Source organism: Malania oleifera, chromosome 6 (genome assembly GCF_029873635.1).
Source record: "Malania oleifera isolate guangnan ecotype guangnan chromosome 6, ASM2987363v1, whole genome shotgun sequence".
NCBI classification, from domain to species: Eukaryota; Viridiplantae; Streptophyta; class Magnoliopsida; order Santalales; family Ximeniaceae; genus Malania; species Malania oleifera.
In genome coordinates, this window is record NC_080422.1 from 91,001,801 (window position 1) to 91,013,793 (window position 11,993).

The following is an 11,993-nucleotide window of genomic DNA, read 5'->3' on the forward strand; positions in this document are numbered from 1 at the left end:
GATTATGAAAGCTTGACCCGTAATCATTACTCGATTCTTCAAATTAATTTCTGTTGATCATCAATTAATTAATCACAAATCAGAATAATAAACCAAAATTGAAATTGCCACTGCAGCAATCTCAGGAGATGTTGTTTGAAGGGAAGATTAATGAAGTTCAATCCTTAGTTTGTAGTTATTATTGTCAAAGTAGCAGTTACTGGTCACTTGGTTAACTTCTATAGTCTTAAGGCCCTTTAAATAAAATTCTGAAACATGTCTAACACAAGACATTCTTACGTTAAATGATTTCGATATTTACTCTATGAAAATTGATTAATTTCATGTAAACAGACAAACTATCTCAAATGCTCCATTGGATAATCTTCATTTCCCATTGATTAGTAATCATGTTAGGGCATATGTTAGTACAACTGTTCATATCTTTTGGTCTCCACATTCAATTGAATTTCTCTCTCAAATTGGGGCTTCAATTTTTGGTTTCCCTCGACTAACCTAAGATTAGCGGGGACTAATTAAACTAAACTTGTTTAATCAACATTGGTTTGCTTTAAGTAATTTGAATTTGACCATTAAAATTTGGAGTAGATAGATGTTGATATTGAATTATAAAAAATTTTGAATGTAAACATTTTGCTTGCATAAAATGTAGAATATTCAAAGAAAAAATTGAAGTAGATGTTACGTGGTTCTCAAAATTTCTCTTATGGTGATCTCACACTTCTTATATTTCTCTCATTTGTTTTTAATCAATTGATGATCAACCAACCGACAAAACTTGATTTGAAGAATTGAAGTTTGTTTTTAACCAAAGGCAAGTTAATCTTAGTTAGATTATACACAGTATCAATCATAGATCAACTGCTTTCCATGGATGATATTCAGCTAGGTTATGTTATTATTTTTGGGTAAAAAATGACTCTTGAAAGATGAGGGAACTGTTGCAGACATGGTTTTGTTACAGTCTGCCACACAATTCTTTTGGCTTGTCAATATTTAGTACAGGTGCATAATTGGTTAACAGTGTACTGAAAAGAGAAAAAGAGTTAGTTCATGTTGGTTGGTAGATGTTCAAAGATATCTAAAACAAGAAGATCATTTGGAATTGATTAGAAAAAGATTGAGGTGTTGGTTTGGTATGACTGGTTTCTCATCGTGTGCCATGTTGGCTTTCTTTCAAGTATGATTTTACACTAAGGTCGTCCTGTGAAAAACCAAACACATCAATAGATGTCATACATAATTACCAGCTTGCTTGCAAGGAAGGAACAAAGAGCCTGGTGCATGTCCTGATCTGATAATCTCGCTGGAATGAAACTTTTAGGAATACCAGTTGGCCACGAGGACTTCTGATTAACACTTCAAACTAAATAATGGCTTTTTCTCCATTTTTCTTTTCACCTCTCTCCTGCAAAAAATCTCAGTCCATCAATTGATCTAACATTTTGACCCTTTATATACACACAGAAAAATCTTCATTGCATTCATGGTCTCTTTCTGCGGTGGGCTTGGATTCACCGGAAAGCATAGTTCGTTTTAATATGCAAAAAAAATATTTGAGCTTTACCAAAATTAATATTTATTACTTAAAAATATTTATCTCATCACCTCTATTTTAGTGCATAAGGTCCTATAGATGCCTTAAAAACAACTGAACTAGGTCAATTTCATGTTTTCATTATTCTTTTGGCCTAAAAAACTCATTTCTTAGTTCTCAATCATCCAGTTTTCCCAAAATTCGATTTTCCACAAAAGCAAATTATTATTTTTTTTAAATCCTTTTTTTTTTCAAAAATGAAAGTAAACCATTACGATTTTTCAAAATTGGATTTTCCACCCAAAAGATTTATTCTCAAAATAAATTTTTCAAAAATTATTTTCTTTTTCCAAAAAAAAAAAATGAGAATGAATCTTTCCGGTTTTTCCAAAGATTGAATTTTCAACCCAAAAGATTTATTCTCAAAACAAAATTTTCAAATGTTATTTTCTTTCCCAAAAATGAAAGTAAATCTTCCAGATCTTCTCAAAAAAAAAATGGATTTTTGGGCAACGGTGGGCAAGGTTGTTGCCCTGAAGTGAAGCACCATGTCGGTGCTACCCAATGTCGAATATGCAACAGTTCATGCATCATTCCATGCAAGGGTGGGTAAAGAAGTTAGTTCAGAGACGAGGGTTACCTTGGCAACTTGGAACATAGGGATATTGCTGGAAAAAACTTGAAGATAGACATAACAATAAGAAAAAAAAAATTTTAAGATAACCTGCATTCAAGAATACACTAAGTGGGTAGGGAAGAAACTTGGAGAATTTAAAACTTATGATTTAAACTTTGGTATATTAGAATAGGGAAACCATAAGAATTGTGTAGGAATCATTAGAGAATAGAGACAAAGGCCTAAAGAGAATGCTGTAAATATTAAAAGAGTAAGAGATAGAATCATAAAAATGAAATTGTCTAAGGACAAGAGAGAATAAATGTTATTTGTGCTTATGCTCCTCAAATAGGCTTTAGGAGAAAGCTTAGAAGTCAATTTTGGGAAGACATTGACAATGCTATACCAGGATCTGAGGGGCTAAGTCAATTTTGGGAAGACATTTGAATAGATGCAGTGGAAAGGGAAATAAAGGTTATGAGAGGATACATAGAGATGGATATGGGAATAAAAATGAGTCTTGGTAATATGATTTCACCATGTCATATAATTTTATTAGAATGAATGCATGCTTTAAGAAAAGAGAAGAACACTAAAGAACGTTCAAAATAAAAGTCAAATATTGTTTGCTTAACTAGGAGGGTAGGTAGTTTATTATGTGGGGATTGCAAAGCTATCCAAGGTGAAAGTTTAACCATACAACATAGAGTTTTAGTATATTAGATATATATATGTATTGAAAAAAGGAAAAGAAAGGGTAACATAAGTCAATGTCAGAAAACTAGGTGACGGAACCTAAAGGCGAAAATGCAACAAAATTTGAAGTTAAAATGATCAAAGATAATGATTGGACAATACGGGATAGCATAAATGCAAATACTTTTGAGTAGAATAGATAGCTCTATTGAAAAGATAGCAAAAAGAATTTTAGGTGAATCTAAAACTCTTGGCTAGTAAATAACATTGGCTGTCTGATCAAGATGTTCAAAAAGTCGTGAAGACAAAGAATTTGATATAAAACATGCCAAAAAATATTGGAACATGGAAATCTTTGAGAAACATAAAAAGGCAAGAAAAGATGTAGGAAAAGCTATTAGTGAAGCTAAACATAGAGCACATAATAATTTATATATTACAATAGATATAAAAAGAAGGGAAAAGTGACATCTTTAAACTTGGGAGACCTCGAGAAAGAAAATAAGTAGGTAATATAATATGTATAAAAAATGAGAATGATAGTGTTTTGGTTCAAGAAGAAGACATAAAAGAAAGATTTTAAGTTACTTTAGTAAGCTATTCAATGAAAACCAAGTGAAAGTGAAAAGGAAGGTGTACTCTCAGGAGGGGGGTGAATTGGGACTAAAAATTTCTTTATACCCTCTTTAATTAATTCTTTCTTACCCTTTCTTGGATTCAGCAATTACACAATCACAAAAACAGAGGATAATTAATTCAAGATTGAATCTTTATGAATGAGAATATTAATTTGAATACTTTGCAAGTTCCTTAGCACATCCAACAACTCAATCTAATTAATCAATATAAGCTTTCACAATATGAAAACAAATAACAATTTCAGCAATGCTTCCAATATTCAGATTTAGATTTGAGCTTAAATATATAACTGATGAATAACCTTTACAAACAAGGAAGGCTTGATTTCTTTAATATGAAACACAATAGAAAATTCAACCAAGTTTTCAAAACTCAAATATTGATGTTAAATATGAAACATGAAATATGCAACCAATTAATTTGTTAATGAGTCTTGGTATTGATCAATCAATGCACTTCATTTAATCAAGGTTTCCGCAAACGATTAATCAACGTACTCTCTTTAATTAAAGTTTTCGCAATCTCAATAACAAATTAATTTCCAACACTTAAATAAACATCCACGCAATTTATATACGCAGAAAATTAAAGAGATTTAGGAAAAGAGAGAGACAGCATGATTTTTATGGAGTTCGGTTATACCTGCCTATGTCCTCGCCTTAGACGACGCACCTAAGAATTCCACTATACCACTCCTTTACGGGCGGAGCAAACATTTACAACACTCCTTCAAATAGGATAGAGCGCTCCTCTCCAAGTGATATCCCACGCTCGGTTCACTCATTCAACTAGGGTGGAGCCCCCTCTCCAAGCGATACCCCACACTCGATACAACGATTCAACAATCTTGAACCATCAAGAAAATCAAGAAACAAATTTGTGTACAAAGACACTCTTAACAAGAGTTGATTAGTACAATTGAAAACAATATACTACAATCAAATAACAATATAGAAAGATGAAGCTCAAGTGTATATCACCGGGTTCTTTTTTAGATTGAAAGATATAGAATTTGTGCGCAAAGATCAGTGAGAAATTCTCAGCACGACTCAGTAGAAACTTTAACAAGTATGTGAGCAAGAGAGCTTTTTTTTAAGATTGTAAGCAAAGAGAGCTTGATTGCTGATTTTAATTCTTGGTGTCTTGAATCCTTTGTCTTGGCGGGTATTTATAGAGTTTAGAAAGTGTATTTCGTGTTCCCCAAGTGACTTGGAGTGTTTCCCAAGTTTTCATAACGTTTAGAATTCAAAAATTCAATTTTGGAAACTTCCTGTTACTTTTAAAAATCAGAATTTCGAAGAGTCAATCGACTGAGTTTGAAGAGTCAGTCGCTTGGATCCTCTCGGGTTTGCCCAATTTCATTCTGTCCTTGTGTCAGTCGCCTGGGTCAACACATTCAATCGCCTAACAGTTTCGATCAACCTTCAGTATTTTGGTCATAACTTTTTCTATACAACTCCAAATTAGACGTTCTTGGTATCAATAGAAAGTTAAGAGAAAATCTCACAACTTTCATGTTGAACACTTTTTAAGATAAAGAGTATTTGATGGAAAAAAATGCACATCAATGCGGATATAGAAAAAAGAACAGAATTTGAAAAATCCTATTTTGGTGCTTTCCATTCCAAAAATAATTTTAACTTTTTTGAAATAACTTTTGACCTTATAAAAATATTTTCCAAACATTTTAAAAGGTATCTAGATCCAAGAAATTAACTTAAGAGTTTCATGCATCCATATTGAAATTGTTTGAAGTACTTACATAAAGACTTCTTAAAACTTTGACATTCTAAGCACTTAAGTCTTCATGTTTTATCTTTCTTTGAGTCCATCTTGTCTTCAAGCTTCAATATACTTTCTATCTTTGAATCCAAGCTTTTTTTTCTTCAATTTTCTTTTGTTTCATCATAGGCGAAGCATAATCTTCATGTGAGCTTCTTTACAAACACTTAAGCTTGATCCTTTAGAGACTTGATCTGATATAAAAACTTTTGAGCTTGATCTCTTTTTATGAAAGCTTTTGAGTCCTAAAACGTACCTTAGTAAAAAATGTTAAGTTCCTTTAGTTTGTTATCATCAAAATAAGATTCTAAGCCTTGTGAAGTCAACAGGAAGAATTGAACTTAGAACTGACAATTGAGGAAACGGTTCAAAACTTGAGATTTATTTGCAAAATTAGAGTTAATGAAGTTAAGTTTGCATATTAAAAAAAAAAAAGAAAAATGGAAAGCCTATAAGACCAGAGGATATCTCAACTGAAGTTCAGAAATGCCTAACTGATAACAGAATTGCTAAACACAATTATAGGATCTAAGAAAATGCTAGCTAAACGAAGGAGAACTTAATAACTATATGCAAAAACAAGACGATACTCAAAATTATAATAGCTATCACGGAATTAAACTTACAAGTCATACAATGAAACTGTGGGAAGGGCAATTGTCGCGACGTCCCGGAACCACCAAAACACTGGCGCGGGTGCGGCTTGAAAAGAATGTTTTCGTGGAAAAAATAAATGTGTGATGGAGTTGCCACTAAACTTTTGAAGTGTGGTTAGAACACTTAATTACTACTCAATTGAGGACAGAATTGGTTTACGCTACCAGAGTCGAGCTCGAGAGTACGGTCAAGCGAGGGAAAGATATTATCACTCCCTACACGTTTGTTCTTACGAATGGTACCAAAGTAATCGAAAATTATCCCTTAAACCAAATCTAATAAGCCTTTAAGATTACTCCTTTCCAAAAATCCAAAAAAATGAAAATACTATATAGGCATTCCCTCAAAACTGAGACATATCGTATTTCGAAGAGTTCACACCTCCCTTTGAAATCATTGGGATTGGAAAATCGAGAAAATAAGGTACAATATACGCTCCCGGAGTTTTTGAAATTGATAGGATTTGTCTAAGTATGAAAATAATATTCCGGGAGGTTTTCAGACTCCTTCGGGACAACACAAGACAACACAAAGCTCGGGACCTCAAATATATTTTCTACGATTTTCCTAAGACTTTTCTGAATTTTTTGTGATTTTCTCAAGTGCAAAGACATTATGGAAATTTTTTATTTTTGTGATTTTTCGATATTTTTCCCAAAGTAATTAAATAACGAAAAGGTAATTAAGGCAAAAATCCATGAAAATCGGAAAAAAAATGGAAAATAAAATGGAAGGTTAAACCGATTTCATACCGGTTCAGAGGACTCAACCGATTCAGGAAGGAACCAATCCAAGAGGGGTCAACCAGTTTTAGGCTCGGTCAAGGCCATCGAAACAACACATGTTGCCTTCCTCGTGGTTGGTGTGTGTATGGAATGCGTGGGTTTGCGTGTGTTAGTGTGTATTTTGTGCGTGCATGAGTGTATGAGTGGGCATGCATGGGCTTGCATACATGAAAGTGTGCGCATGTGCATAGGTGGGTGCATGTGTGCATGCACGAGTGTGGGTGCATGTCAATATACCTAGCACCAAAGTGTCTCCACTGGAACCCATATATGGGACTCAAATCACCCTCTTCCCTATCTGCCAAACCAATACTATCAAGAAAGTCTCTGGATGCATTGCCATCCCAAATATGAATGCCCTTGCCCTTTTCAAGAAATATCAAGTATCCCAACAAGTTTCTTTCCCATTGCATCTCTTGCTCAAACAAGTAATCCTATAGCTTGCCTGTCATCTAGGACTTCTCATCCTAGTCTTTAAATTATTGATTCAGCCAACACTAAACATATAACAAGTATACTTAATTTCTTCCCTACTCTCCAATATTAACTTGCGTCGCATTATTCTTACTGATAGGTCCGCTACTATCAGTAAGGGAATAAGGGCTGTAAATCCCACATCCTCTATGTCTCTTGCTCCGATTTTGTATATTTCCAAGTTCCCTTTCAATCTTATGTCAGTTAGCAAGATTACTAAATCCATATACTCTCCAATATCTTGATAACTTGCCTCGAGTTATTCTTGTTAATGGGCTCTGCTACTATCATTAAGGGAATAGGGATTGTAAATCCCACATCCTCTATGTCTCTTGCTTCAGTTTTGCATATTCCTTTTCAATCTTATGTCAATTAACAAGATTACTGAATTCATAAATTGTTTAATAACATTCTTCCCTAATTCTATGGTCATTAAGGATTTGAAGACGAGGAAGATGATTGACGGAGGGCAAGAAACTAGTGGCCGTAAGAGATCCAAACATATTTTGGATTTAGATGAGAGGAATTAAACACAAATTATATGCCATATGCAATACACATCAATTTATTCATAAGAGCATAAACTTAAGTAGGAAACTATGCAAGGATCTTCCAAATAAGATTTGAATGTATAATACCAATTTAGACAGGGACCCAAGGGTGCTTGATTTGAAGGAGTTTAAGAAGACAACAATGTTCTTAGAGTTTCTTAATAGATTTACACTTCCTAGCTTCTATAAAAGAAAAGACCACGCAGTGTACACCTTTAGTATGTAGTCGTAACTTAAAAAACAAATTGAGATGCAGTAGTCTAACTCCATACACATAAAATTATGAGCAATAAAATGACAAAAATGATAATATTATAAAATCATGTATTAATCAAATAGTTGAACAACCAAACTTCAGTAGGCATGTGTTACAACTACATCATTCTGGACATACCATTAAAGATGACGAACACCTAGACAAACAATATTGTTGCATGTCCTAGGACAACACATGATAAAAGCTATGTCAGTAGGCTCAAGTTTTCAACCCCATGATCAACCCACTTTAAAATATTGACATCAAAACTAACTTGCATAGGAAAAAGATCAAAAGGTAATCATTAGCCACAATTTCTCTGCGTAACTCTAGTAAAATATTATGCTGGAAAATACTACTACTTTGAAACGAGTGACAGAGAAAAAATACACACATCTTATATATATATATATATATATATATATATATATATATATATATATATATAGATATTTCCTTCTAATTTCCAAGGTTTCACAATCGTTAGCTATTTAATTGTTAAACATGATATGGAAATCATGCAAGACATTATGTTTGTGCTATTTTTTGCAGTTTAATTTAGCCAAAAGAGAAAACCACCTGGTGATAGTGAACTTCCAAATCTGTACAGAAGTCCTTATGGCCAAGTGGTATTCCTAAAAGCTCTATTTAAAGAGACAAGCAGGTCAGGTCATGCACAAGGCTCTCTAGCACACAATGAAAACCAAATCCTACAAAACCAGCACCCGATGTTTTTCAAATCAATTCCTACCGTTGTTATTGTTTTACATATCTTTGAACATCTACCAACCAACATAAACTAATTCTTTTTCTTTTTTTGTTCAGATATGAACAAATTCTGCATCTGTGTTAACAGGCCAAAAGATGACCTGTGAGACACTGGCAGAACAAGTTTACACAAAAGCAATATCTTCACTTTTTTTCTGAAATTCCTAGCATTCATTTTTCAGTTTCCATTATTTTCCAGTACTCACTGCATTTTGTGTTTTTCTACTCTTACACAATGACTTTAAACCATTTGAGACAGGTTTTGAAGCCTGAAAATCATTAAGATTTTCCATCTCTGCATGCTACAATGGAAATTTTCTCACTATGGCCAATAACAAAATCTCACTAGAGAAAGTAAAGTTTCTCCAAAATTTCTGAAGATCTCTAGCCTCTTGGGTCCAATCCTTGTAGCAATTCAACATTGGCCTAAATACACTAGCAGTCCTAAAATTTTAAAGTGACCTTTCCCTCAAGTCCAAAAACTAATTGGAGATGTTGTCAACTAAGCATAGTTAGCAGAAATCTGTGAAGTTTCAGCCTTCAGATGAGAGATTGGTAAGACGATGAGTTGTTAATGGTAGCCATGGGTGGAATTACCATGGATAGTGGTTCTTGCCACTTACCATGATGTTGGTAGTTGAGAAAAGACACAATATTTTGAGTAACTATAATGGTGACCACATCTGCTGGAATAGAGAGACTACAGGAATAGAGATTCAAGGATTTCTTAATGGAAGGAGGCCCTTCCAGGAAGCTCATGACCTCTGCCTTGACTCCAATCCGCAGTATGAGTCACATCTTCCTGGGCTTGAGGCATGAGAATTCAAGACATGCTAAATACGATTGAAGCACTGCCAGCCAGTCACTTCAGTACTTTAGACCATCTAACCATCTACAACTACTTTGACTGGGTCGCACAAAACAGAACAAAAGAGAAGAAAAAGCAAGCCATGCTTTAGATCTCCACATCACTTGGTTTCTACGAGTTGCATTACAACAATGAACACGCATGACCATAGAAACAGTTCTACACATGCTGCACACAAGCCTCAAAGTGCGAATATCAACACACAACACCTATATATCCAAAAAAAACACGCAATGCATGCACTCAATCTACGCACAGAAATCCGACCTATACATAATTTAATTGCTTCGTGAAATCCCAAAAATAAACAATAAAAAAAAAATTACCAGTCTATGACGGCTCCGCCGCAGAAGTCCCAGAATCAAGGGAAACATTGTTGAGGCGCTCGAGAGCCAGAACAAGCGCTTGAGTACCCAAATTTCCTTCTCCATGAGCGATTAGCGACAGGTAAAGCTGGTGAGCAAGTGCCAACCCAGGAAGAGAGAGACCCATGTTCTCACACTCCCTCAAACAAATCCCCAAATCCTTCACAAAGTGATTCACGTAAAACCCTGGTTCAAAATCCCTCTTCAGTATCCTGCTCCCGTACAAATCAAGCGACTTCGATCCAGCTGCCCCACTCGATATCGCCTTCAAATACAAACACACATCGAGACCCGCCTTATGGGCATAAACCATGCCTTCAATCAACCCCACCATCGTCGATGCTATCGTGATTTGATTCGCGAGCTTCGCGAATTGCCCCTTTCCCGGCCCACCCATGTAGTTGACTTTCCCAAGAAGGTTGAACAATGGGGCGAGGCGGTGAACCACAGGCTCATCGCCACCGGCGAATATGGCGAGTGCTGCGTTCTTGGCGCCGCGGTCGCCGCCGGATACGGGAGCGTCGACGGAGGCGCAGCCTTTGGAGGCGGCGGAGGTGGCGATTTCGGCAGCGAGGGAGGGATCGGAGGTGGTCATGTCGACGAGGACGCCGCCAGGGCGGAGGGAGGAAAGGGCGCCGGAGGCGGGGTCGAGGAGGACGGATCGGACGTCGGAGGGGTAGCCGACGATGGAGAAGACGATGTCGGATTGAGAGGCGACAGCGGAGGGGGAGGGAGCGAGGTGGGCTCCCATGTCGAGGAGTGCCTGGGCCTTCGAGAGGGTCCGGTTGAAGACGATGAGAGTGTAACCGGCTCTGATAAGGTGGGCGCACATGGATCGGCCCATGACGCCGGTACCGATCCAGCCCAGACGCGTGGTGGCTGGGGAAATGGGCTCGCCGCCGGCGGCGACGGAGGAAGAGGCGGAATTGGTGGTGGTGGTGGCCATGGAACGACAGAGATGAGTGGCGGCGTAACGGAGGAGGCTGCTGCGGGAGTAGGAATGGGAGTGGTGGAGCGAACGGAGTAGATAAGGCAGAGGCAGTGGCATTGGTTTCTGGGTCTTTCCAGAGGACTGTTATGTATAATGGGCAAGTATTTTTCCAATATCTTCCGTTTAGTATTGGAAAATATTAAGGTGAGAAAAAATATTGAAGAATTTATATTTTTAAATTTAGTTGTTATGAAAAATAAAAACAAAAATAAAAAATATATAAAATTATGAATTAAATTTTAATTTTATGTAGTATTAATATTTAATTTTTTAAAATTTTCCAGTTATATTTGTAGACATCTCAATTTGCCTATAATAAAAGTTAACAAATTTTTTTTCATACAATGATGGAAAAAAAATGAAATGAAATGAATGTGTACATTGGAAATTAAAAAAAAAAAAGACAGAAAAATGAAAAAATAAAATGTGGGCTGGCATCTTCAAGTTCCAAAATTCAAATGTAAAGAGAAAAAATCAGCAAATAAACATGTGTGAAATGTGCAAATATCAAAAATAAAGGGTAATTAACAAGTTAATTTAAATTAAATCTTGATTGATCAAATTGATAATTTGTTTTAAAGTTTGATGGAGTAATCAAAAATTGATTGGTCAATCAAATTCAATTCAAATTAATCATTCTAACCTATAAATAGAGGCTTCTGACAGATAGAGGAACACACAGTGATACATTCACATAGATACGGAAAAGTCTTGTAAACAATTGAGAGTAAAATCAAGAAAATTGAGAGTGAGAAAATTGTGAGCTTGGAGGAGGGTTCGTGAAAAGAGAAGAAATAGGATAAAGGCTACAATTCAAGAATCAAAAAGGTTGTAGATCCTAAGGCTTGGAGATTGCAGAAGGCCAAACTCAAAGAAGAATCGAAGAATTGACATTAAACCTCAAGACAGGTGGAGTGTGAAGATTAAGGTTGGTTTTGTTTTTTTTTTTTTTTGTTTAATTTTACTTTTAAATTGTATAAATTTTAAAATTGAAGATCTAGTGGTTTG

At 35.5% G+C, this 11,993-nt stretch overlaps 1 protein-coding gene across 2 annotated transcripts; it reads right to left on the reverse strand.

Moving 5' to 3' along the window:
- Window positions 1–1,078: 1,078 nt before the first annotated feature.
- LOC131157324 (probable 3-hydroxyisobutyrate dehydrogenase-like 1, mitochondrial) lies at window positions 1,079–11,127 on the reverse strand. 2 transcript variants are annotated; one of them, XR_009137248.1, is made up of 3 exons: window positions 9,956–11,092; window positions 4,131–4,334; window positions 1,079–1,408 (listed from the first exon to the last, which is right to left on the reverse strand). XR_009137248.1 is itself a non-coding variant. In XM_058111384.1 (2 exons), the coding sequence occupies exon 1, from the start codon at window positions 11,040–11,042 to the stop codon at window positions 9,960–9,962; it is 1,083 nt and encodes a 360-aa protein (XP_057967367.1). In that variant the 5' UTR covers window positions 11,043–11,127; the 3' UTR covers window positions 1,079–1,408; window positions 9,956–9,959. The 2 variants fall into 2 exon arrangements, 1 of the variants encoding a protein (XP_057967367.1); XM_058111384.1 differs by lacking the exon at window positions 4,131–4,334 and having other exon boundaries at window positions 9,956–11,127.
- Window positions 11,128–11,993: the final 866 nt, after the last annotated feature.